The 27,171-nt window shown below is 58.4% G+C and overlaps 2 protein-coding genes across 7 annotated transcripts in view; both read right to left on the bottom strand.

Moving 5' to 3' along the window:
• Positions 1–1,015, bottom strand: part of TBC1D14 (TBC1 domain family member 14) — a 106,100-nt gene extending 105,085 nt beyond the window's left edge. For 2 of the 3 annotated variants that reach the window (XM_065913910.1, XM_065913908.1), the window contains exon 1: positions 365–496. The gene's annotated coding sequence lies outside the window, so the exon portion shown is untranslated. Of the gene's footprint in view, positions 1–364; positions 497–977 lie in introns of those variants that run through there. The other variant, XM_065913909.1, reaches the window with a different exon arrangement.
• Positions 1,016–19,722: 18,707 nt separating this feature from the next.
• The window catches only part of KIAA0232 (KIAA0232 ortholog), an 81,510-nt gene continuing 74,061 nt past the window's right edge, over positions 19,723–27,171 (bottom strand). For 2 of the 4 annotated variants that reach the window (XM_065913881.1, XM_065913880.1), the window contains exons 8-9: positions 24,542–24,639; positions 19,723–22,257 (exon numbers count right to left, since the gene is read on the bottom strand). In XM_065913881.1, coding sequence (XP_065769953.1) covers positions 22,078–22,257; positions 24,542–24,639 — 278 coding nt within the window. In that variant the 3' untranslated portion in view covers positions 19,723–22,077. The remainder of the gene's footprint in view (positions 22,258–24,541; positions 24,640–27,171) is intronic. The other 2 variants (XM_065913883.1, XM_065913882.1) reach the window with 1 other exon arrangement.

Consider the following 27,171-nt stretch of genomic DNA (forward strand, 5'->3'; position numbering starts at 1 on the left):
GGGGTCCCGGGGCTCTCGCGGGTCGGGGGAGCGGTTCCGCGCGCCGAACCGGTTCCTCTCCCGCCCTGGAGCCCCGCGCGTCTGAGGGGGAAAACTTTCCGTCAAGTTCCGGAAACGGAGCGGGTCGGGGCGCGCGTCTCACCGAGGAGCGGTGCTTCCAGCGCCCCACGGGCTCCCCCGGGCGCGGGAAGGAGCGGCGGTCGCGCGGCGGCGAGGGGTGAGGCCAGGCTGGACGCGCCCCGCCGCGCCTCAGGGCCGCCGCCTCCCCGCTCCGGCCGACGCGGCAGCAGGTGGCAGCGGCCCCGCGCGCGTCCCGGCCCCTTCCCTCCCTCGCGGCCCGGCTCCCGCCGCAGGCCCTCAGTACCGGAGTCAGCGTGGCTCCGACGCCATCCCCCGGGCTCGCGGGCCCGCAGCCCAGGCCCCGCGGACCCGCAACGTGTGCGGCGAAGACGCTGGGCACTGCAGGCGGCGGGCCGACCAGGCAGGTGCCGGCAAGGAGCCCGCGGCCAACGGCGGCGCGCGCCCTCGCCCCGCCCCGCGCGCCCTCGCCCCGCCCCGCGCGCCCTCGCCCCGCCCCGCGCGCCCTCGCCCCGCCCCAGCGCGCCCCCGCGCCTGCCCCGCGCGCCCGCCCTCGCCCCGCCCCGCGCGCCCCCGCCCCGGCCCCGCGCGCCCGCCCTCGCCCCGCCCCGCGTGTCCTCGCCCCGCCCTGCGCGCCCGCCCTAGCCCCGCCCCCTGCCGGCACAGCCGCTCTTCCGCCCGGGCTGCCGCCCCACCCCCGCCGCACCGCCGCCGCTCCTCGAGCTCGACGCTCGTCCCTCTGCCCCTTCTCCGGCGCGCTCGCCCGCTCTCCACAGGCCCCGGGACGGCATTGCCCGCCCGTTTCTCTCCCGAAGGCCAAGAGGAGCCGCGAGGGGAGGCCTGAGGGGATCTTTATGCCCACAGAGCCCCCGTGGACACCCACCAGGGGGCCTCCTTACCTGGTCGGCTCCACCCGCGGCCATCTTGGAAGTGGGAAGCGACTGGGAGGGGGAAGGGGCACGAGCGGGCAGCGACCAGGCGTGGGGAGCCGAGCGGCGGAGCGCATCGATGGGTGGCCCTGCCCACCTCCGGGCAGGTGTGCGGGAGAGGAAGGTCCCGCCCCCCACCTGGCCGCAAGCTGAAGGCCAGGTGGGCAAGATCGGAGCTCGGGCCCGGGACATGGAGCCTAGAGCATATCGCTTTGAGGCCTTCCCGGCCGGGCCTTGTCTCTTCATCCGTAAAACGGGCTTTTCTGGTAGTTTTCTTATTGAGCCGGTAAACAGGGCACAGCGCCGCGCCTCCCCAAACTTGCTTGCACTTCTCTATCACCTGCATATCTTTGAAAATTTTAAAGGCTAGGCCACGCCTCAGACTAACTAAATCACAGTCTCTGAAGGTAAGATAGGGTTTTGGAAGCTGCGTAATGTGCAGACAAGTTTAGGAACTGCTGGCCTAGTGTTCATTGCATTATTTCCGTCAGTATTGCAGAATCTAGAGACACGGTCTGTGATCAAAACCGTCACGCAGGACTTCCCTGGCGGTGCAGTGCTTAAGACTTGCCGCTTTCACTGCAGTGGCGCAGGTTGGATCCCTGGTGGGGCTGCCACATGCAGGCTCCCTCCCCCGCCCCCCCCTCATAAAAACAGGTGGTAGAGAGTGGACAAACCTAGACAGCGTATTAAAAAACAGAGACATTACTTTGCCGACAAAGGTTCATCTAGTCAAAGCTATGGTATTTCCAGTAGTCATATATGAATGTGAGAGTTGGACAAGAAGGCTGAGCACTGAATTGATGCTTCCCAACTGTGGTGCTGGAGATCTTGAGAGTCCCTTGGACTGTAAGGAGATCAAACCAGTCCATCCTAAAGGAAATCAGTCCTGAATATTCATTGGAAGGACTGATGCTGAAGCTGAAGCCCCAATATGGCCACCTGATGTGAAGAGCTGACTCATTAGAAAAGACCGTGATTTTGGGAAAGATTGAAGGCAGGAGGAGATGGGGGTGACAGAGGAGGAGATGGTTGGATGGCATCACCGGCTCAATGGACATGAGTTTGAGCAAGCTCTAGGAGATGGTGAAGGACAGGGGAGCCTGGTGTGCTGCAGTCCATGGGGTTGCAAAGAGTCAGACACAACTGAGCAACTGAACAACGAAGAGTGGAAGATGAAGTCGCCTGCCCAAGGTCCAGGGTTGGTCAGTAGCTGAGAGGAGTCAGAGGCCAGATGCCCCACCTCTAGGATCATGCAAAGCCCCAGAATAAGAGAGCTCTTGTTCGCTAGTTATTGACCCATTCCTCAATGTCCTCCAAGAATGTGGGCTGCCTGAGCCAAACCGGGCTTATCTTGTTTACTGGTATGTTCCCTGAGCCTAAAAGACTCCAGAGATTGGGAACTGGAAGGCCTGGATTCCAAGCTGGGCTTGGCGTCTGTCTGCCAGCAGAACTGAGGGCTGCCCCAGGAAGAACTACCAGGGAAGAAACCTCAGAGGGACAGGAACGGTGATCTGTCCATCAGAACATCTGGAAGCATACCGTGAAGATTAATGTTGGCTGCGGTCATTAGTGTTGGTCCCGAGAACCCCGGGCTTGTTTCTCCTGCCTGGGTCATAGCTCTAAAAATTCTCTGCACCTGCAGTCTCACTCTCATGAGTGAGAGCTTTAAAAAGGAAACCTGTTAATAGAATACATGAACACCCTTCACAGTGCTTAGGGCATAATAGAAGCTTTATAAATGGTTGCATTTCTGGATGTTTTAAGGAAAGGTAATACCAGGGCTCCTCCAAAGCCCAGTGTCCCCTCCTGAGCTGATTTTAAGAAAACACTACCAGAGAAGTACCGACTTGCTTTGGGCCTGACTTAATTCCCAGTTTAATACCTCAGATTAATAAATCTGCTTTTACAGTGTTCTTTGCAACCCTCCAAATCCCTTCCTGCCCTCATTCTCAGTCAGGGTGTTGAAAGCCCGCTACGACAGAAACCATTGTTCTAAATCCAGAGCCAAGAAAGTGTTTGTGGCCCCCGACTTGTGTGGGTGCCCTCTGTTGCCTGTTCCTCCCTCTCTTGCCATCCTGCGGCCACCCACCCCAGCCCAGAGCTCCTCCCCAGAGCCCATGCGTCACTCACACCCTCCGTGATTTGACCCCTGTCTCACCCCTTGTCACCAGCACCCACAGGTGCTCTAGACAAATCCTCATTACAGTTTCAGTCTAACGATTAAAAATATAATGCACAAGATTAGCCACGTAGCGGCAGGCACTCCCGTCACCTCCAAGAACCTCACACCTCCCAGGGCCCCATCTCCAGTGTGGAGACAACTGGGTCAGGGTGGCCAGCACCCTGTCCCACTCTGCAGGCTCACTGCTGCCTGTCGGGAGGGTGGGCAGCCATCCCAGTTATCCGGTGCAGACCTAAGCCCAGAGTCCCAGACTGGTCCTCACCTGAGCCCACCTCCGGGGGCTGTGGAGCGCTGCTCGATGTAGAGAAGCACCCGGCCTGCAGTTCCCTCGCCTCCTTTCCGGGCCCCGGCCTGGTGGGTGGCGGCCTGGCCTTGCTAAGCCCTGAAACCTCCCCTCCCCAACTCTCCCCATCTCCACGAGGCTCATAGCATCTCCACCTCCCAAACTGTGTGGTGATGAAATGTAAAACAGCTGTCTGGCTTTGTGGGTTTCTGGCATGTTTGGGGAGTTCTTGGAACCTTCTTAGCAGTATAATGTATATAGAAAGTGTGTTGGTCAAACTGCCAAGGTGAGGAGAGACAGAGACCACTCCCCCGAGGGGCCCCACGGAGGGCCTTCTCCAAGCCCGACCTCTGAACCTCCCCAGACTTGCTAAGCAGGAGTGGGAAGCCCTTCCCAGGGGTCTGATTCCCACAGAAACCAGCCCTGAGCCCACTCTGTGCCAGCCTTCCAGGCTCCGGGAGCACCAGAGGAGTCCACAGCCCACGATTCCTGCCCCACAGAGCCCCAGGGCCAGACCGACGTGGCAACTTATAAATGCAGCCACGTCCCCTTGCCAGAAAAATAGTAACTGACCAGGTGCAGACCCCAGAAAGGTCACAAGGAGGGTGTCGGAGCTGGCGGGGCCCCTATGAGTCCTCAAGCCCACCCCTCTCATTCAGCGGGGAATCCAAGGCCCAGAGAGAGACGTGCAGAGGGTCCCAAGTTCATGTGGGGAAGCAGGTGGGCACTGGACCCAAGCCAGCAGCCCTGCCCTGCCAAACTGCCCTGGCATCGCTTCTCAGGAGGTGTGGCAATCTCATCACCCAAATGCATATTTTACCCCTGACTTCCCCCCTCCCCAAAGGTGAGCTCCTTAGATACTTGTTGAATGGACGAATAAATCTTTCTCACACTTGCACTCATGTGAGCCCTCCAGGTAGCCTCTGCCATGCCTGCTGTTTGACCCTATCACCACACTTGCCAGGTGAGCCCCACACCTGCCAAGCTGGCACATGGACTCCTATTTCACAGGTGAGGAAACGCACTAGGAGGTAAGGCCGCTCAGCCCGGGTCTCATCACTCGCCCCACCCCCACCCCCCCAGTGTCCAGAAACTCCTGCCCACTCGCTATCCCCCTCCCACCCTCCTTGCTGCCACACAGCCCCCATTCAGGGTCACTGTTTGGGGGGGGTGCAGGGTGCAAATGAAAGCATCTGTGACAGTCACTCTTCCCTCGGGCTGACAGCGGGTCCGTCTCCACCAGGCAGAAGCCGGTTGTGCAACCATCGTTTATTTCAGAAGAGCTTTCCTTTGGCCCAAGGGCTTGCAGACATCCAGGAAAACCTATCCTTTCGGTCTTTATGCCTTGGCACACGAGAAATCACCATCGAGTTGGAAGTTCTCATTTTTAGGACACAATACCTGGAACTTGGGTTTCTCTTATTGTTTCTGAAAACTGAGCCAGATGAGAAAAAAAAGAAAAAGTCAGGAGTAACCCAAGTAGTTGGAGGTAAGCCTTCCGGCAACCTCAGGCCCAGAGAAGACAGAGACAGAGATACAGCGATGGGATAGAGTCATAGCAACCAGGGAAGCCACCACGAGCCTCTGCGCTTTGCTCCTGGAAGCAGCATCTGACCCTCACCCCAGGCCATCAGCTCACGTTTACTCAGCTTTAACAAGTGCTGTTACCTGTTTCTTACCATCAGAGATTAAAATCAGAGGCTTCAGAGAGGTGGAACTCCCAGAAGTAGCACATTTATAAGAGGGAGAAGGCATGGCTGCAGAAGAGGAGATTATAAGACACTGAATACTTTTTGTCTAATGGTGCACTTGTAGGGAAACTGTCCTTATAAAATTACCCCCAATTTCAGGCCAAAACTGTTGTAAAAAGGTGCTCCGTGCACTGTTACAACGGGGAAGCGGGTGTGATGTGGATGTCCAACCATGGGGGGAAAGGTTAAATAAACAGAGAATCTTCTTCTCCAGGGGATCTTCCCTACCCAGGGATTGAACCTCGGTCTCCCACATTGTAGGCAGACGCTTAACCCTCTGAGCCACTAGGGAAGCCCAAGTAAACAGAGAAACTTCTATGCAGCTATTTTAAAGCCCTCCAAATAGTTAAGTATACCACTTCCCGGGTGGCCCAGTGGTTAAGAATCTGCCTGCCAAGGTGGGGGACACAGGTTCGATCCCTGATCCAGGAAGATCCCCCGTGCCGTGGGGCAGCTAAGCCCGTGTTAGTAACTCCCGAGCCTGTGCCCTAGAGCGCCCGAGCCGAAAGCGCTGACAACCTCGCACCCTGGAGCTTGTGCTCCACAACGAGAGAAGCCACCACGACGAGGACCCCGTGCACCGCAACTAACGCGTAGCTCCCGTTCCCCACCCCTAGAGAAAGCCCACGCGAAGACCCAGCACAGCTAAAAATAAGTAAACAACTTTTGAAAACTCTGTTTAAACAAAGTTTATCATAGCAAACAGGAAATGCTTGTTATAAGAGTGATACTGAATTTTAAATAAGACATAAGAGAAGACTGTGAAATATCATCCACCGAAAGAAATAGGAAGACACCCTGAAATGATGTCAGAACACACATGATTTCTTCTGATGACGTATTTCGAAACTTGTAGATCTCCCACAACAAACGCGTGCTCTGTGATGAGATGTGTTCAGCTGCCAACTGATGGGGAACCGACAGTATTCAAGAGGCACAGGCACCCGGGCCATGGGGTGAGGGCTCTGCCCCCGACCCTTCTCCCCAGACCACGACAAGTCCTGTTAGCACTTTGCGAGAGGGAACACTCGTGCTCCAAGGGGTTAGGTAATCAGTGCTCAGCCAGACACACCTGCTGTGATGGATGGCCGACAGCAGAGCCCTGCGACCGTGGTGCGTAGCCCAGGGTCTGTAACAGCGTCTCTAGCAACCCAGGGATGCTGTACTACTGGGGACACTTGACTCCTGGTGGGTCTGGATTCAAAGGTCACTGAATCTCAGGGCATCCCCTGTAATTGCTTGGAAGAAAGAAGTTATGATGAATCCAACAGACTCTGCAAAAAGCTTGGAACCCCCGGCCTGGCAGTGGGATGTGGTGGCGGGGAGTGGCGCTGGGGACCCCTTGTGGCCTGCGGCCCCCTGATGCTTAAGAGGTGCCCGGGGCTGGAGGCCTTGAGACTCCGGGTGCTGAGAAACCACAGAAAGCCCGTGGGGGCGGGGCTGCACGCTGCAGCACACCACAGTGGAATTTTCCAAATAGCCTTGTTTTTTTTAAGGCATTGCCCAGTCGCCTGCTGCTGCCTCCACCATTGGGAGGCTAAACCCAATTTAGAAGCTGCGGGATCGGGTCTCCCGTGGGAGCCACGTGAGGCGGGGGCAGGGGAGGCAAACATTTCCAGGCCTAATGACCTGCCGTGGGAGGCCCTCCCAGCCCTTGGCACGCGCGAGGCGCTCCCTCGGGCCCGGGGGCTCCCCAGCAGCATCTGGAGCTCTCCAGCATCCTCACCTTTGCGCCTGCCCTGCCCTCCGCCTCGGGCCCGGACCTCCTGGAATTCCCCACTCATACCTCCTGGTTCCCTCAGGGGTGTGTGGCTCAGGTGCTCCCACCCTCAGAACAGCATCCCCAACTCTAACCCACCCCCACCCGCAGGCCGTACCGGGCTCCGGCACCGCCTGCCCCCCACCACCTTCCATGTGCCTTATCGCCTTGCCGGGCTTCTGGGCGATCGCCAGGTCCCCAGTGGCATTCAGGGCCCACACGGAGGCCCACTCTTCACCCTCACGGCCGCCGGGGTGCGCAGAGGACCTGAGGCTCCCGGGGTGGGGGGAGACCTTCCTGCCCAGGCCCCACAGCTGCCGAGGATACAGGCAGGATTTGCATCCAGGCCCTCTGGCTCCAGGTAACGTCAGCCAGGGTGCTTGTTTGGGGGTGACTGATGGGGCCCCTGGGGTGAGGTCCTGCCCCCTCCACACCCTCCCCACCCTTCCTTCCCCACTGTTCCTCCACCCGAGACCCCACTTTTTCCAGCCCCTGAGAAGAAGGAGATGATAGGAGAGGACGTGAGCCTTCAGATCAGGCAGCTCTAGGCTGGAGTTGCAGCTCTTGATGTTTTTACTGTGTGACTTTGGGCAAGTTTCTTAACCTCTCTGAGCCTCGGTTTCCTCTTTCAGAGGAAGGGGCGCTCCACATACCTCAGGTGGGGGAGTGGTTTGGATGTCACGCAGAGGAGGTGTTTGATAGGTGTTGTATCTCTTCCTGATGCATCCACTCACCCTGACTTACTGACTTCAACCTCTTCCCTTGGTCTACCATCCTAAGACAACCCGAGGTCTCACCTACCTTAGAGGAACCTTCTTTGAAGCACTCCACATTCCTCTTCTTCTCCTCAGCCCCTGTTTTCTCCTAATCCATCCATTCACCAATAAACAGCTGCACACACACACACACACAGACGCACACATGCATACAGTTGGCCCCAGCCCCATCCTATCTATAGAAATCGGCTTCCTAAGTATCCCAGCACGGAGTCCAGCTCCCATCTTTCCTCTGTCCTACACCTGGAGTGGCAGGTATCCCCAGACCTCACGAAAACACTCCTGGAGGCTCCTTGTATTTCTCTCTCCAGAGCAGCCCACCCACCTCTTTAGGGAGGGAGCAGGTCTGCAACAAACCTAGACAGTGCATTAAAAAGCAGAGACATCACTTTGCTGACAAAGGTTCATCCAGTCAAAGCTGTGGTTTTTCTAGTAGTCAAGTATGCGTGTGAGAGTTGGGCCATAAAGAAGGCTGAATGCTGAAGAATTGATGCTTTTGAACTGTGGTGCTGGAGAAGACTCTTGAGAGTCCTTTGGACTGCAAGAAGATCAAACCAATTCATCCTAAAGGAAATCAACCCTGAATATTCATTGGAAGGACTGACGCTGAAGCTGAAGCTTCAACACTTTGGTGACCTACTGCGAAGAGCCAACTCATTTGGAAAGACCCTGATGCTGGGAAAGACTGAAGGCGGGAGGAGAAGGGGATGACAGAGGATGAGATGGTTGGATGGCATCACCGACTCAATGGACATGAGTCTGAGCAAACTCTGGGAGATGGTGAAGGACTGGGGAGCCTGGCATGCTGCAGTCCTCGGGGTTGCAAAGAGTTGGACAGGACTTAGCAACAGAACAACAAGAAGATCTCAGGCTCCCCAGGCTGGGTCTCTGCCCTGAGGGGCCCCAAGCCTCCTGACCCCCTTCCTGGCAGGCATCACCCATCAGGAGACCTGTCCCTCCCACTACCAGTCCACCCTCAAGCCCCAGACCTTATAGGCACCCTCTCTGCACCAGGCCTTGTGCAAGGCTCCAATGTCCAGCTGACACCCAGGTGAATGCATAAACCAGGTCCATCTTGTGGACTCAGAAGCCTCCAAGGAAGACCTTGAGACTCTGCTAATCACGGCGATCTTCTGAGCACGGGCCGCCCACCGCCTGTGGAGGGCGAGCTCGTGGCTGGGAGAGAGTTGGCTGCTAGCCTTCTGTTCTTGCTTGAATCTGGGCAAGGGGGCTTCCCAGGGACAGGCCTGGAGAGGTGAGGGTGAGCGCGGGTGGGCTCGAGAGGAGCAAAGTGGAGCCCGGCGCAGTGTCCCAGGAGGCCAGCCAGGGCAACTCTGTAGACAGATGGGCAGACCCACCTCCAGAGCGCGCCTCCTTTAAGTCCGGCCTCTGGCAGCCATCAGAGTGTCCCCCTTGGCCACCAGCCTGACTTTCCAGCCCCTCCCTTCCCAATCTGCCTCCAGCCTGACCTCGCAGCCCCCCGCCTCCCCTCTCCCACCCAGACTGGCCATTTTCCAGACGGGTCACAATCGTGGCTGCACAGACCCCACCTTTGCTTGTCCTGTTCCTTCTGCCTGGCCCCCCTTCCTGCCTCCTCCAGCCGTCATGACCCAGGTCCCCCTTGGCCATGTGCCAACCCCACGCTCCCCCATTGCCCACACCCAGCGGAGCTGGTCCTGCCCTCCTGAGAGTCTGGGGAGCCCCTTGCTTATCCCCTGTGGCCCTCCACAGTGGAACATGGCAGGTGAACCAGATTCTCCAGAGGAGCATGGCCCCCAAATAAATTAAGGGTCTCCCGACCCCACGCAGCTTGGCCTGGGAAGTACTGGGCCGTAAACACCTGCCAACTGGTCCAGTCCTCCTCCCATCTCTGGGGGTAAGGGGGTGGGTTTGGGGGTGGAGAGGACCACTCCTCAAATCTAAAATGGGCCAAGAGATTCGCCAAGAACCGCAGCTGGTGAAGGGTGCTGTCTGGAGCCGCCGGGGTGACAGGTCGAGCGCCCCGGAGACCCCTCCCTGCGCCCTCAGAACCGGTCAGTGGCCTCTAGACCTGTGTGTCCATCTGCCTCCCCGTCAGGCTGTGAGTCCGACCCTGGCACACAGGCAGAGCTCAGGATGGTTGGAGGGCGGCTCTTCTGGAGGTCGGGGGCCCACCCCCAGGCCTCCCAATCCCAGGGGCCCAGTCCCCCAGGGAGATTCAGGCTTCACCCAACAAGCGCAGCCACTGCCCCAGGGGAGACCCCGCCTGGGGCTGCCCCGGGGAGCTGAGCAGAGCTGGCTCTGGGCTTCAGGGGCAGGAAGGGGAAGCTGGTCACCTGGCCTCCCCCGGGGTCCACCAGGCCCCTTCCCTGCGGGCCCCCTCGCCCCCAGGTCCACCCCCCCGCCCAGCCCGCGTGTGGCTCAGAGGCTCCCGCCCCGGGAGACAAACCTCTTCCGAGGCTCATTTCCAGCTGCCACCAAACCGGCCTGACCGAGCTTCCAGGAAGAGCCGTCCACACGCGGCTGCCCACGCTGCCTCCCGCCCTCTCGTGGCCCATGAGAGGCAAGGCCACGCTTCCTCACCGCTGCGCCCCCAGCACGCGGCGGGGCTTGGAGACACCTGTCTGGCACTGTTGCCCCTCTCTGAGCCTCAGTTTCCTCATCTGTAAAATGGGGGTGACCGTCGCCCCCTCCCTGGCTCCTGGGAGCCCTCGGGTAGCTGTGTCTCTAGGGAGAGGCCGGGGCTGAGTGCAGAAGGGGCAGATGCAGCACCACCCAGGGGAGGTGAGTGGGTGGGTTTCGGGGGGCCCTGACCCGGGCCCACGCTGAACACAGAGCCTCCCTCAGCTCCCCATCAGGGCTCCCAGCAGACATCTATGTCAAAGTTATAGGAAGGGCCCAAGAAGCCTCCCTGAGCCTCTCCAGAGTCTTGTTCGGGGAGACCATGTGGGGTCAGAAAGAGGTCTGGGCTTACAGCCAGGAGACCAGGGTCCCCTCCTGGATGTGGTGCCCAGTGTACCCCATGGTGATGGGGTTGGTGAGTTTAATGTGCCCCGACTCAGTCTGCTCATCTGTGAAATGGGCACATCAAGAGGTGTGGGGTTGGGTCTTCCCTGGTGGTCCAGTGGTCATGAATCACCTCACAATGCAGGGGTTGTGTGTTCGATTCTTGGCCGGCGAACTAAGATTCCACATGTCACCCAACAACTAAGCTGGCATGCTATAATGAAGACCCAGCACAATCAAAAAAAAAAAAAAAAAGGCATGGATTTAGCTGCGGCGTGGAGCATGTGGCACAGACCAAACTCTGACATGTGTGTGTGGAGTGAGATGAGCTCGACTCTCACAAGGATGACTTTAGAGGTACAGGGAGAGCACTTGCATTCTTGTGCATTTTATATTGTAAATGGAAATAAGTGGGAAAGGCTGGCCTTCCGCTTGCAGAAGCTATTAATATAAAGCATCTTCATGGAGACCCTGAGTGGCCCTCGATGGGTGCAGGGCCCAGGTAGTCTGGGCCCCTGCTCATTAACCAACTGGTGGCGTGATTTTTGCCTACCTTCTATGGGTTAGGAAACTTGGTCTCTTACCATGACTTTTAAAATTTACCAAATTATCTCCTGTATGCCAGGTCATGTGCTCAAAGCTAGGGACCCAGGAATGATTCAGGAGCAATCCTCTTTCAGTTTCCGGGGGAGACAAGTGTGTAAAAGGATATTACATTTTTTCAAAGTTTTACTTTCCCTCCATGTGAGAGAGTAATACCCGTTGTGGAAAGTCGGGCAAATGCAGACATGTCCACAGAAGAGCATACAGGGGCCACAATGCCGCCTTCCCGGGGAGAGCCACTGGAAAGCACGCCGCTCAAACCTCCTGTGTCCTCCTGAGGGGTGGGATGGGGGCTCTGGGAGCCGGGGGCCGGGGCTGCACTGGGGCCTAGGAAAGAACCACGGTCCCCGGACAGAACCAGCAGAGCTCCCTTCTCTGAGGGAGCAGAGGCGGAGGCCCAGACGTCATGGCTCCTCCTCTTTCGGGTTCAGGCAGACTCCAGAATTAGGCTCCCCCGCTGACGGAAAGGGCTTCCCCAGTGCCTCAGACGGTAAAGAATCTGCCTGCAATGCAGAAGCCACAGGAGATGCAGGTTCGATCCTTGGGCCGGGAAGATCCCAGGAGGAGGAAATGGCAACCCACTCTAGTGTTCTTGCCTGGAGAATCCCATAGACAGAGGAGCCTGGCAGGCTATGGTCCATGGGGTCGCAGAGTCAGACACGACTGAAGCGACTTAGCACGCATGCTGACCGAAAACCTCTCTTTCCACTTCCAAGTTATTATTTTTTACCTCTGGAGAGTGTTTTTATTGTGAAAGTTTCACCCACATCCAGAGTAGAGTGAATGGTACAGAGGTCCCCTGCGAGCCCATCTCAACACAGATCTGTACTCTGCTCCTTCTATTCCCTCTCCCCATTCTTGTTGTTTTTATTTTTCCTGGATTCATTTAGCGTGTACCTCAGATATATCAGAGCCCATGAAAATACTTCAGCTTGTTCTATGCACATCTGTAGTGGTAAGTGGGTTTTTGGGGGTTTTTTTGAGGCATAATCACAATACCATCATATACCTAATAAAATTAGTATTTCCTCAATGTTTTATAACCCCCCAAACATCTCTAAAAATGTCTTTTTATAGTTTGTCCAAAGGTGTCACACTGCCCTTGGCAAGCAGGTCCGTATGTATTATATATATATATTCATTTTTATTTATTTATTATTTGGCTATGCTGAGTTTTGGCTGCAGCGCGCAGGATCCAGTTCGCTGGCCGGGGGTGGAACCTGGGCCCGCTGCCTTGGCAGTGTGGAGCCTTAGCCACTGGGCCACCAGGGAAGTCTTTGGGAGCAGAGTCCTTTTGTCGCTTTTACTCTGAAAGGGCTCTCCCTAGGTTTTTCCTGCGCCATGTATTTGTTGATGACATTGCATTATCTGCGCTGCAGAATTTTCTGAGGTATGGATTAGTGGATTGTGTGCGTGTGGTGTGTTCAACAAGCCCCTCCTCCAGCCGCAGGATTCCCTTTAGACTCGGTTTTTCATCTCAAGCAGCGGTTCTCAATTTTGCCCCCAGGGGAACATTTTGCAGGGTCCTCTGAAGAGGGTCCCTTAGGAGGCACTGAGCCGGAGACGGGAGCAGGCCCGGGGAGGGGCCACTCCCAGCATCCACGCCTGGGCACTGGCCTCACATCCGTCAGGAGAGGGCGGCTCATCCCCTCTCTTAGTGATGGCGTCACCTTGGGCCAGTCGGTCCCCGTGCTCATAGCACGGGAGCTGATGAATCTGAAGTCACTGGTGATCTTGGTCTTGATCAGCCGCGAGGGTTGCAGAATGGTGAGACCTGCTGTTGTGTGTGTGTGTGTAAGGTAAAAGGAGAAGGGGACGACAGAGGATGAGGTGGTTGGATGGCATCACTGACTCAGTGGACACAAATTTAAGCAAACTCAGGGAGACGGTGAAGGACAGGAAAGCCTGGCGTGCTGCCGTCCCTGGGGTCGCAAAGAGTCGGACACGACTGAGCGACTCGGCAGCAAACATTATAACTTTAACACTTTCTCACGTACAGTTTACAAGGGCCTTCCCATCCAGGATGGAATAACCAGGCTCTCTCACTGCTCTGCCGGAGGCAGGTCCGATAATCCTCTAACGACTTTCTGCAGACAAGGAGGCTGAGCTCAGAGGAAGGAAGTCACACGGGACCCCGTGGTTCAGTAAGAGCACCAGGCTAAGCCTGAGCGAGACCACCCAGAGGGCCGCTCGCAGGCCGTACTGAGCTCGCCCGCCTGCAAGGAACGGAGGAAGCGGTCTGTGATCGTCTTTTTTTAAAAAAAATTTGCCAAGCCTCATGGCATACACGATCTCCTGTGTGATTTTCTTTTTAAAAGCTACAAAAGTTCTAAGAGATTCTCCAAAATCCCTCTCCAACCTGGGAGATCACCGCTCACCCAGGACACAGCGGTGCCCGGCTCACCCACCTTCGGGCTCCCTGCCGCCTCCAGGCTGAGATCCAAACCCTCTCGAGGGGCGTTCAAGGCCCTCTCCCCACCGTCTCCCGCCTAACTCACCCGCCCCAGCCAAACCCACTGGGACAGGGAACTTGGGTTCTGGTTCTGACCCTGTGGCCCTAAGGAGGGGATTAGCCCCTGACCAGCACCCACAGGTGCAGGCACGTTATTCCTCTTAATTCTGGGAGGTGGATTTCACCTTTCCACTTTTCTCAGATGAGAAAACTGAGGCTTAGAGAGAGTGAATGTCACTTCAAAGGCCACAGGGTGGAGGCTGGGGCTCCTGGGGAGACTGGCAGGCTGGCCCCACCCTGGGCTCCCCCCACGGCCCCCGGCCAGCCGTCCTGCCCAGGGCTGGGAGGGAGGTGGAGGCCCCCCTCCTGGCGCCGCACTCTTATCGGACCTCCCCGGGAGGCGCCTCTGCTTTCTGTGGCCTGCAGCGGCCCTGGAGAGCGGATCATGGCCAAGCAGGAAACCACGTTGTTAACGGCCGGTCTGCAGAGTCCCGGGGTGGAAACGGAGCCCTGTATGTTTCTTCCAGATGAAACGGGTAACTCGTTCCATGGGAAAGCCCTTTCAGGGTGTCAAGTTGAGGACTGTACCTACTTCCTCCCCCGCCTGCCCTGCTCAGGGACACCACGTGGCCTTGCCAAGACCATCAGACCATTCAGGGCAGAGCTGGGTCCCGATGCTTCACCCCACACCCCCAGCCCACCAACTTCCGAGACCGCTGAGTGGGATGGAGCTTGGGGGCTGCCAGGCAGGGAAATTGGGGGTGGGCTTGGGGTCTTCCCCACTTTTCCTTCAAACTGCTGAAAAATTCTAGATGTCTGGAGCTCGGGCAAGCTGGAGAGACCCTCAGAAGTTTATCTCGGAGAGATGAAAGAGGAAACCGTGGTCTCCTAATCATTGTACAAGGAGGGCCAAGGGAGGCTGACTGGCTTAGAAAAATGAAATTTATTTTCAGCATCAGGTTTGGGGTCTGGCACATCATAAGCTCTAAACTGGAGAAGGAAATAGCAACCCACTCCAGTATTCTTGCCTGGAGAATCCCTTGGACAACACGACTTAGTGACTAAACCACCACCTCCTCCAGGCTCTAAACGTGTTTGTCAAATGAATGAATGCAAGTTTCCAAACTCTAGTTTTGCAACCAAGGCCCAGAGACGTCCCTTTCTTCCTAACCGGTAGCTTAATGCCAAAATGAAACGACACTGGCCCCCAGAAGGCCCCAGACTGTCTCTCCTTCCACGTGACAACTCAGGAAGATCCAGGCGTGGACTCCAGGCTCCTCTGCTCACCAGGCTTGTCCAGGTAACAAAAGGCCCTCCCAGCATGATGCCTCCAGGCCTGGGAAAAGTGTTTTTGAGTGAGGACCAGAGTTCAGCGTGAGGACAAAACTCAGAGGCTCAGGTCTCCCCACTTCCTCCCCAGCTCGGGAAGGGGAGGTCCGCGTGAGGGATGAGCCTGGGGAAGTGAGGCGCCCAGAAGGATCCCTGAGATGCTACAAATACCTGCATCCTGGGAGAGAGGCCAGACTCAGCCAGCACCCTGGTAGGGCCTTAATGGGCAGGGGAGGTAGCCAGCTGGATGGAGTGCCTGGCAGTCTTAGGCTCCCGAGGCTGGGCGTGGAGACAGTCACAGATGTGTGTGTGTGCGCGCGCGTGGTGACCGGCGCATTGCAGGGAGCCAGGGTCTGCCACTACGAGGGCGTCTCCCCAGGGTCCCCAGTCCCTCTGAGCCAGCCACCCTGGGGCCTGGATGGCTGCGGCAGGGGAGGCCGAGGGCCCAGGCAAGCCTTGGCTGAGCAGGGCTGCCCGCGATTGCTGGGGAGCAGCTCTCGGGGTGCAGGAGCACGCCGCGGTCACGTGGGTCCCGAGCGGGGCCGCGGGAGAGGCCCCAGGCCTGGGCGGAGAAGAGCTGGGAGGCAGGCCTGCAGAGGCCGGATGGGCCGGATGTGCTTGACCCTCAGTTAGCCCGGGGGTCTCAGCACACAGCCAGGGCTCCTCTTGGGCAGAGGGAGGACCTACCCCAAAGTTGGCCACCCGGCTTGGACCTGTGCTGTGGCCCTCGGTCTCACGGCCTGCGGCCCCCAGGCCTCCCTAGCCCAAAGCTCTGCAGTCAGTTCAGCTCCCCCTCTGGGGGGATGGGATGGGAGGCGGGCAGTGCGGAGGCTGCTTAGGGTGGGGGGGACCCCACCCAGGGGTGACCTCACAGGTCTGCTCACTCGGGCGGGTGGGTGATGCTCTGGACCAGGCCCCTGGACTTCCTGAGCCTTCCCAAGGCTGGAGGGGGCGGCTCAGAACCGGAGCCCCACCCGCAGGGACAGAGAGGAGCGGAGGGGAGGAGCAGGGTGTGGGGAAGGCCCAGGTGGGCTCGGGGCCTTTCCCCCCACACCGGGGGGTGGTGGGGAGGAGGCAGCGTTCCCTGCCCGTCACCAGGGTGGCCCGGTCTGGCCCTGGGAGCCTGGGGAGAGGGGCGTCCTCGATCCACGGCCAGGGAGAGGGTGCCCAGCCCAGGGTCACAGGCTGGCCAGGCGCCTTCTCGGGTGGGCGAGCAGAAGGGAGGTCCGTGGGCCCTCACACAGCCCCCTCTGGGACGAGGCTGGGGGCCCAGGGCAGCCAGGATGGGCCCAGAGGGTGGGGCCTCCTTGGCTCCCCCTGAAACAGATTCCACCCCCCACTCAGGGGCCCCCGCATGACCCCTGGGCTGTGGCAGGAAGTGGCTGGCCCCGGGTCTGAGCGGCAGCAGGCCGTATGCCTGGGGCCCTTCTGCCCGCCTGGTGGCCCTGAACCAACAGGCACACTCGGTTCTGCTGCTACCGCGGCCGCCCCCACCAGGAGGGACACGGTGATCTCGTGATGGGTGAGAGGAGGGCTAAGGCACCGCCTGAAGGCCGCGTGACTGTGCTGAGCACCCAGCCCCCCCTGCCCCGTGCTCTGCAGGGCCTGACCCTGAGGCAGGGCTGGGCAGCCACTGGGTGGAGGGAGGGGTGAAGGGGAGGGGAAGGGGAGGAGGGGTACCCAGCTGTCCCAGGCTGGGCGTGCCAGCTTCCACTGACAGCCAGGGCGGCGAGGCGTGCACGCTCACCCAGGAGTGGGTGGCCAGCGGAGGGGGCGAGCGGGGGGGTTGGCTGGGCTGGGACTTGGCCCCTGACAGCCTCACTGCATGGCTCATGAGGACCAGAAAGAGACCACTTGGCGGAAGCGGCTGGCCCCACACGCTTTGTAGAATGGGGTTTTGGCGAGACGAGAGAGGCTTTCTTTGGGATGGGTTCTGTGGTCAGCGTCCACTTCAAATCCTGGCTCCACCGCCCACCAGGTGTAAAGTGGGAAAAGAAAATGTTAAGTCACTTGGTTGCGTTCGACTCTTTGTGACCGCATGGGCTGTGGCCCCCCAGGCTCCTCCATCCGTGGAATTCTCCAGGCCAAGAATACTGGAAGCCATTCCCTTCTCCGGGAGAGCTTCCCGTCCCAGGGATTGAATCCGGAGTCTCCTGCAATGCAGGCAGATTCTTTACCATCTGAGCCGTGCCACAAGCTGTGAGACCTTAGCAAGTGATTTAACTTCTCGCTGCATCTGTTTTCTCATCTGTAAAATGGGGCCACTGTCCCTACCCCACAGGGTTGTGAGTAAACCCTGCTTAGACGGGTGCCCAGTGCGTGGCGAGCCCCCCCGCACGGGCTGGCAGTGTTCCCGGCCCAGACAGGGTGATCCCCGCCGCCCACCGCGGGGCAGGACAGCTGCAGTCTCTAAAAGCAGCGGCTCCCGTCCTGGTCTCTGTGCTCCCTACAGCGCGGCCTGGGAGGCCGCCCACCAGCGGCTCTCAGGGGAAGCCGGGCCCCCCTTTCTGCCCCTGGACCGCTGTGCAGACGAGCTGGCCTCCAGGCCCCCGTCTCAGCCACTCAGCTCACGGGCCCGGGCCGCCGGGGTGGCACGTGCAGTGGTACTGACTGAACCCCAGCACTGCAGGCAGACACCCACACGGGGGCCGTCACACCTGCGCCGTGCATAGCTGTGACGCCTCGATTCCTGGGAACAGAAACAGTCTCCAGGTGACTCTTTACCGTGCGCAGGGCGCCCCCCTCCCCAACCCCGCTTCGGCCGGTGGGTGCCCTTGTGACGCTCACGGTACTTTGCAGAACCACAGTGAAAGGGTGGAGCTGATGGCTGGTGTGTCCTAAGGCGCACACCTGTGCCGGGAGGTGACCGATGAGAGAAGCCCTGGATACAGCAGAGGGCGCACTCCCGGGACACTGACCGTCTTGGCGGACACACGCCCTCTGCTGCACTGCCGGCCTCCGGTCCTGCCTCCGTGTGGCGGTCCCCCGCAACCATACTGACCACCCAGCCGGTGCCGGGGCCAAACAGAGAAAGAGGTTAAGGTCCAGCTGGCGAAGATGATGGGGGCATGCCGAAACAATGCCGCCCGATGCGTGGTCTGCAAGTCAGCGCTCGGGGGCTCATCTGGTACCAGAAGCTGCTCTAAGAGCTGGGCCCTGGGCCTCCCCTTACAGATGTCCTCTCAAACTGGGCTGCCTGCAGACTTCACAGAAAGCGGGGCTGAGGCGGGCTGGGAAAAGGGAGGCAGACCCCTTTAGCTTGTCTGCAAGATGCATGCTTCAGAGATCTACTCTCCATAATCGGGGGAGAGCAGCTCTACCCTCTTCAGAGGGAGATGTATGTATGTGCGCTCAGCCCTCAGTCCTGTCTGACTCTCTGCGACCCCATGGACTGTAGCCCGCCAGGCTCCTCTGTCCGTGGGCTTCTCCAGGCAAGAATACTGGAGTGGGTTGCCATTTCTAACTCCAGGGGATCTTCCTGACCCAGGTTTTGAACCGGAGTCTCTGTGTCTCCTGCATTGGCAGGCAGATTCTTGACCACCACACTACTTGTGAAGCGTGTAAAAACATGCATGCACATCCCAGAAGGCAGAAGGATGGGCCGAACACAACTCGAACCCTCTGTGGCGATGGAAGGCGAGTGCTCAGCGTCCGGAGGGTGAGAGAGGAGGACGTTTGGGTTCACACACAGGTCCGTGGGACCGCGTGTCCGTGTGGATGTCCGTCCAGCGGCAGGCGTCCCGAGGGCTGGAACTGACCTTCCAGGGCCGCTGCCCGAGGAGGCCCGTGGTTAAAGGTTGTCAACAGAGAAATGTGACTTAGGGTACTGAACAAACGTGAGGGGAACTTTCTTCATGTTGGCGGAACTTATTAAATCCGTGTAACAGAATCATAAGCTGTAAAAGTGACACAGATTGTTACTGACATGAAAAGATCTCTGAGGAAAAAACTATTTCTGAAGCTACAGAAGAGCAAGCATAGTACAACCCTTACTAAAAACTTCTCTCTACATACATACATCCACATAGACACAGCTGTCTGGGAAGGTGTTTCGCACAAAGCTTAGAAGCTGTCCTCTTGGGGTGGTGGAGGTATGGATGAGTTTTTATACTTTTAAAATAATACACTGATTTCTTAAAATGTAGTCATCATGTTAATATAAATACACATTCCCCTAGCGCTCCCCCAGAACAAAAAGACTAAGGTTTTTCTACCATCACAGGACAAAAAGGTGTTTTTCTTTGCAAGATTCAGGCAGTTGTCCCTAGGGGTGGGAATGGGGGGGGGGGGGGGGGCTAGGTTCTTTTCTCAGCAAGGCCCCACCCACTTTCTCCTCCAGCAAAGCAAATGCCAGCACTTTCAACAGTGCCCCTAGGAAGAGCTAAATAACCTTCATCTGGAATTTAACACATTATTGACTGGGGTGATCTTTGCAGAAATTAACACCTATGGGTGTTACCTAAGTGGGAATTAGGTAAGGTGATTTGTTACATTAAGTGAATATCCACATGATTTCTGGTAAGTTGCTAAGAGGAGGCTGGTGTTCTTTTATAAAAGAATCTTTGCTATGATAAACAAAGACAACCAATGGCTTTTTTTTAAACTTTTTTATTTGGTGTTAACTCCACAAGAAAACAAAACAAAACAAAAAAATCGGTTACTCTGGTGTACGTGAAATCAGAACGATACAACCACGGGAAAAGAATCTCAGCCCAGGAATGGGAAACTGGTGCTTCAGTGCTAAGAGGTGCAACGCGCTTCATACCACAGTGCGTTTCAGCGTTTTGCCAACTTTTTAAAGAGATGCTTTTTCTTTGTGATCACTCACTTACAAAACTGAAAACCACAACTTTCAACTCCGTCGCTGAGAGCCTCCGGGCTTCAGCCACTTAGCTACGAAAACAAATAAATACGTAATCTGTTCACTCCCTCGCCCGCTGGTAATCCATTCCCGTTCCCCGTGGGAGGTGCGTCGCCTTCCCGCCAGTGTGAGGAAGTCTGCACCATGACCACCTGGAGCCTTTTCATGAAAAAAAAAAAAAAAAAAAAAAAGCAGCTGTCCGAAATCACCGAGCTAAACGTTGTGTCTGAAATCTATTTATTTGGTCTCGGCTACACAAGCAACGATTTCTAGGATGATCGTCACTGTAGTGATTTTTTTTTTTTTTTTAGGAATTTTACAACTTCCAATTCTTTTTTTGCCTTTGCTGTTAAAAATTATATTTCAGTGCAGATGCTAATCAATTTTTAGGAAGCTCTGGAAGAAAGAAAAATACATAAACCCTTATAAAGTCTGTAAATAAATAACAGCAACATAAAACCCTTACACACACGCGCGCACACACACACACGCACACACAAACCCACTTTAAAGTGTCAAAGATGTGCTGTATAAAAACAAACCCTGACGTGTGGTGAGACCAAACCCCACGCCCATCAGGTTTCCCACAGTGAGGACAGAGAGTGCCGGGGGGTGACTCCACGGCCCTGGAGGGAGTTTCCTGTGTCGTCATGAAGGCAAGGCAACGAAACCCAATGCTTGAAGCAAACCACGTATTCTCGGCCAGCTCAGCTCCCAGCTAGTACACATTACGTGTCTACTGCCTGCCAGAATCAGTGGTGGTGCTGTCTCATCCAGTTAAGACTTCCCGACGTTACAGACACGCTCAACTGATCTCACACGTCGGTTAAAAAAAGAAAAGTAACTCTAAACGTTTAGGTTTTGCAAATATTGCTCCTTCTAACTTCAGCCTGTTGCGCGGCGGCGTGAAAAGCTTGAGGAAGTGACCGCTGTGAAACGGATGGGCCTGGACGAGACGGATCGGGCCCTGGCTTCCCGAGGACACGGGCGGGCGGGCCTGTGGAGCCCTCACACGGGTACGGGAGAAACCAGGGCTCTGCTCCCCGACCCGCCACACACAGAACTTGCCCAGAACATTCTCTCAAACACAAAAGGAGATCTAAGCTACGCTAAGTCAGAGCCACGAGCGCAGCCAGCTGCTGCAGCCAAGGTCTCTTTGGGGTCGTGAGGTGGCCTTTGTTGCAGGTCAGACGTTTACAATCTCAAGCTCTGGGGGGGGCTTGGATGCCACGGTGGTCAGCGCAAGAATGTCACCTGCAACCCAGGTCCTCACCGGGTACTGCAAGACTCACCGCAAACAACCCTGGCCGGTGTCGGGGGCCGGGGGGCAAAGAGACCGCGACACGAGAGCGCTGGGGTGCGCTGCGCCGCCCTCCGCCCCCCTGGCCTCACCGCACCCACCTCCAAGTCCTCGGCCGCCTCGGCTAGCGAGGGGGTCCCCGACCATGGCACTGCCCATGGTGCGCACTCTAGGGGAGATCCTAAGGTAGAAACACAGTATTTTTGTGAAGTCTCTAAAAGCACACCCTTGCAGTTCCTGCGGTAAATGTACATGAGATTTTTTTTTACTGAATGGAGACCCAGGCTGAGTCACCCGGGCTGCCCTCTGGCCTCCAGAGACAGGCCCTGACCCGCTGCGGGGGTGAGCGCGCACACCCCAGCTCCGAGAGGACAGAGCCTGCGTGTCCCCGAAGCTAGAGTCTCTGAGCAGTGGACGCGGCGCGGGCGCGGCGGTGCTAGCGAGGGGGCGCTGACGGACTGCGGCCGGAAGGGGGCGCTGCGGCGGCGAGGGCGCGGAGGCAGCGATGCTTCTAAGACGAGCACATGCACACCCGTTCTAGTCTAGTTCAGAGCCAGGAATTTTAACAGCTTGGAAGAAGAAGGAAAAAAGAAAAGAAAAGAAAGAAAATTCTCAACAGGACAGCTGTCCTCAACTCTAAAGTAAGCAAGAGGAGAATTACTGATCTGAACCAGTCAATTGAAGAAGAAACCTAAGCTGTTTAGATTAACAGGCCTCACAAAAGGGAACTTTGCCCCGCACACAGCAGTTAGAGAAAATCACGCGGACTGCTCTGCGGGGGGCGGCTCAGAGGTGAGTCCGGGAGAAGAGCGCCTCCTCGCCGGCGTCCGCCCACGCGCCTCCGCCTTCCGGGCCCGAGTCCTCCGCGGCCGAGCGCGCGCTGCAGCGCGGCGTGCGGGGGCCGCCGGTGGGCGGGGCTCCGGCGTCCGGCTCCGCTGTGCACCTCGCTTCATAGACAGAAGACACCTGCGGGGAGAGGGACAGGGTCACAGGAGGGGCCGGGGGCGCTCCTCGCAGAGATTAGGGGGCGGACTGACGCGGGATAGTTTCCGGGGGAGAGTTACCCGACGCTCAAGTCCTCCTGTTGAAAGCAAAACGAACCAGCTCTCCCTGCTGACCGGTAAAGGACCCCAGACCCTGACTCCCCACGCTCCAGCCCTCCGGAGCCTCCGAGTGCGGCCTCGCCCTCCTGGGGCCCTCATTCCAGGGCGGACAGCACGCAGACCGATCCACCCACAGCCCTGCCCGCTTCCTGCTGCGCTGACCGGCCGGGGCGGGGGCGCTGATGGGGCTCCAGACAGGAGTGGCAGGGACAGCGTTGCTTTTGAGATGCTGAGAAGAGAGCTGGGCCACAGAAAAAGCAGAGCTGGCGGGGACCCTGGGGGTGTTGCTTCGGAACTGGGGGCGCTGGCATGGGGGACTTCTTAGAGAAACTCCTGGTTGTATGGAACTGACCCCCCTACCCACCCAGCAGACAGGCAGCATCTCTGGCCCTCGGGACACTGGCTGCAGGTGGTGGTCCCTCCCGTCACGGTAGCCAGCAAGGCTTCCCTGCGCTGGTCACAGTTAATTGCCACGCCACCCTCCCCCGACGTGACTGGGTAACTCCTCCCGCTCCCCAGTGATGAGCAACGCCCCGGCAGTCATAGTAACTAACAAGACCCCCCGCCCGGTGGCCAGCAAAGCCCCTGCCTCGTGGTGACCAGCACCCCCTACTTACTACAGGAACTAGCAGTGCCCCCGCCCCGCGCCCCAAGCGTCCGCCCCCACCCCCATCTCCAGATGGCAGCACTGACCCTGGTTGAGAGCCCCCCGAGGAAGGAGCACAGAAAGACCGCCACACCAACGCGGGAGCGGAGAGGCACGCGAGGGCAGACACAAAGGCCTGGCAGGGAGACTGCATCCACTCCGTGCCCAAGGGCCAGAGGACATCGCGGTCAGCAGTTGACGGGGCGAACTCGGGGGCTGAGGGCACGGCTCCGGCCGACACGCAGGCTCTGTCTGCGCGACTTCAGAGGCGTGCTCGGGAAACCTGTGATCGTGTGCGCCCGGCCGTGTTGGGCCCTCTGTGACCCCGTGAACTGGAGCCCCCCACCCCCGGCCAGCTCCTCTGTCCACAGGATTCTCCAGGCAAGGATACTGGAGTGGGTTGCCGTGCCCTCCGGGGACAGGGGCGGGTGGGGGGAATCTTCCCGACCCAGGATAGAACCTGCATCTCCTGCTTGGCAGGCGGGTTCTTTACCCTCTGAGCCACCGGGGAAGCCCCTCGGAATCTTTCCAGGCCTTTAGTTTTCTCATCTGCAGACTGGCACAACAGCACCCGCCTCCTGGGCGGCTGAGTGAGGCAACAAGGCGCGGCTGCTGTGCCTCGCGGTGTGAGGGACTGTTGGGGGTGGAGGGGCGGGTGGAAGCAGGAAGCCCGCGGCGAAGCCCACGGCAGCAGCGGTGCGGCAAAGGGGGCGGGAGAGGCCGGAGGACTGGGGTCGGCTGAGAGGTGGGCAGGCACACGGACTGCGTGCGGAGGTGAGGATTGATAAGAGCGAGGAGGTCTGGGCACTGAAGCTGGGGCGGCGGTCGGGGGGCAGAACGGTCACGGAGCTGGATGCAGAGAATGCTGGGGACCCCCAAACGCCTGTCTTGATGCATTAAGTCCAGCAGGTCCACGGACACAAAGACCACGGGGGCGCTGGGGAAGGAGGTTGGGGGGGGTACTTTCACAAGACTTCGACTGATACTGACAAATCACGCCGAGAAGCCAGAGGGGCTCCTTTGGACTCATTCAACTGCCGGCCTAACCAGGCGGGGTCCGGGCCCTCCCTGAGCCGGCCCCACAAAGAGCTCGGGCCGGGCGGGCGTGGGGGGCCGGCGGACACACGGTGCGTTCAGCTGCTGCAGGGCCGCAGCGGAGCTCTACGCGGGCGGGGGGCGGGTAGGGCACACTCGGGAGTGTGAGTGGAGGGGCTCCTTCCTGCTGCACATTTTGAAAGATGGAAAGGGAGTCCACCCGAGCATTTTAACGGGGAACGACAGGGTCAGCCGTGTGTGCGGCAAACACGCTCTGGCAGGAGGGACGGACTGCAAGGAGAAGGGGGGCGGGGGGAGGCCTTGGCGGTGAGTGGGAGGCGAGGCAGGCCAAAGGGCCGCAGCCGCAGAGCTTGGTGACGGGAGAGGCAGCCGCGAGGCTCCCGGGTTGTGCGGGGCGCTGGCGGCCACTGCGAGTTAGTAGTAAGGAGGAGGGCAGTCCACTTACCCTATTAAAATCTAACAGACGCTCTTCATTACTGGGCATTTCTTTAACATCTGGATACTCTTCTATACCATTCTCTCCCTTGGCATTTGTATAACATTCTTAAATCATTTTGAATGGAGAAGGGAAAAGAGGGAAAGGGAGGGAGATTTCATTAAGACACAGTCATGAAACGTACCATTCTTGTTTCTTTCTTTTTTTTTGCTGAACAGATCACTAAAAGCAGGCATGGTCAGCATCAGCCAGGTGTGCGCCAGGAAAACATTAGGCCAGTTTTAAAAAATGCTTCTAATGAATTGTTCATGGAGTAAAAAAAAGTAAAAAGAGGCCAACATAATCGTTAATCCCACCACGAGACACTCTCTCAACAACACACTCGCACCTCTAGGTGACAGGCTCTGGGAACACAGGATTAAAAAGGCCCGCAAGGCCCCGAGGCTGGACGTGGTGCGGAAGGAGACGGATGGCGCGCCGCCAACACGCTCCTGGAACAAGGGGACAGACGCAGCGCAGACGGGAGGAGGGGGGACGGGAGGAAACACAGGGCAACACCCTCTCTGCCCTTCCTCCGCTCAGCTCCGAGCTGAGGAGGCGGAGGGGGTGCGTGGTGTGACCGGGCGGGCTTGGGACTGCACGCTGGAAGCCGAAGGCATCAAGTACCAGTCGCCTAGTCCTGTGGGTCTCAACCCTGCTTTCACGTGCAGATCACCTGGGGCGCCTGGAAGCCCCAGTCTCACCCATTTCCGGAGGGGCTCCCCGGCGGTCCTGACGTCACTGAGTCAGCACCCAGCCAGCCGGCAGTTGCTGCGCGCGCGCGATGAGATGGCACCGACGGGGCCCACGGCGGCAGGGCCAGCTCGAGGACCGCGCCTTCCTGCCACCCCCGGAGGGGGGCCTGTGCACCCTGTGTGGCCTCCCCACGAAAGGCTGCACTGTCCACAACCTTCAGTTCCGACAGCCTGGGGCCCTCTACCTCCCCGGTGCAGGTTCTTGAGAAACCCCAGGCTCTGTGATGAGACAGGTTGTCAGCTGACTCCAGAGGATTCTACTTAACTGTGCTCTAACTGGGGGCAGATTACTGAAAGAGCCCCAGTGCTCTCATCTCCAGAGAGACTTCTGTGCAAGTTAAGATGGGTGCGCCGCCTCAAGTGCAAGGTTGGCATAACGGCAAATGTCTTCTCGAGCAGTGCTACCCACGGCCCTGGCTGTGGGCCCACCCGCCCTGGGATGGGTTAAGCTGGTTAAGACGCCCCGGCTCCACCGATGCAGGAACCCAGCACCCTGCCTAGGCCATCAGGTTTTCTCGGCTTGCCTGTCAAGCTCTCATCATCCCCGCATCCCACGGCGCTCAGCTACTTCTCGGATGAGGTGGGATGGTGACTATATCCTTGGCTGGGACTTGCCAGTAGGTGGAGCGGGTCTCCCCCAAACCCCGCCACCGTCCCATTCTCTTCCTACTTTAGGGGTTCTATGCGGACAGAAGGGATCAGTGGATGCCACTGGTATCAGGAGAGGGCGATGCTGACTGCTGTCAGGGTTCTCCATGGTCCCCACGTTCCGGGTGACCACAGGCCAGGCCAGTTCTGGGCATTTTAGCCTTCACAACTACTCCCTAATTAAGAGAGCCATCACTTTCCGCCTCGTTTTACAAATACAGGCTGCGGAGGCACAGACAGGCCTGTCATCGCCCGAGGTCTAGCAGCTGGTGTGGGCAGCACTAGGTTCCAGCTCAGCCCCATCCGCTGAGCCCTTAACCATCACGCACAGAGTCCCTGCAGAGCCCTCTCTCTAAGACCACAAGAACACGAATACTTTTCGAACCCAGTGCGTGAGCCCCGCAGACGGAAGCCCGGGACAGCCCAGGGAGGCACAGTCTGCACGGTCCTCATGGCACGCGCCTCTCCCGCCTGGCTGGCGCCCCCGTGTGGACCTCTGTCCGCACACGGTCCGGCTGTCAGACGCCACCTGCCGAGGCCCCTGCGTGGACCACGCCTGCAGCTAGTCCCGGCTGTCACATGCTTGGGTCCTGATTCCCTGGGGTCCCTGCGTTTAGCGCCTGGCATGAGATAAGTGTGCAAGAAGGCTTTGCCAAGGGAGCGTGTGTGGGGATGCACAGCAGGGCAAGGGGGGTTCCCTCGCCGCCCTCCGGGGCTGTGCCGCTGCCCTCCCGGGCCTCCGTCTCCCGACTCGCTTGGAAAACGGGACGCTCCTCTTCCTCCCCCACAGGGAGGCTGGGGCTCCCGGGTCAGGCCCTGACTCAGAGCTGCACGGGCTTCTTACGAGGCGTGAGTGGCATCAGAAGCTTCAGGAGCGAGGGGTCAGCAGGCCTGGCTGCTGAGCGGGTGAGAGGCCACCTGGTCTCCGGGCTGAGCATCTCCTGAGACTGTGCCCCACCCCCCTGCACCCACCCGGGCTGGAAGAGCCAGGCTTTGTGACATCACCACCAGGGGTCGCTGTGAGAGGCAGGCAGCTCATCTGAAAGCCTGGCTGCCGTGCTCGTCCACTGAGAACGCTCCTGCAGGCCGCACCGCAATTACAGAGCCCTGTGTGCCACGCGCTGCGTGCAGCGCCTCCAAGGCACGCACAGGAACCACAGGCCAAGAGCTGCAGCGGCTGCCTCGCCAGTGACAGGA

This window comes from Muntiacus reevesi, chromosome 22, assembly GCF_963930625.1.
Source record: "Muntiacus reevesi chromosome 22, mMunRee1.1, whole genome shotgun sequence".
In the NCBI taxonomy this organism is placed as follows: domain Eukaryota; kingdom Metazoa; phylum Chordata; class Mammalia; order Artiodactyla; family Cervidae; genus Muntiacus; species Muntiacus reevesi.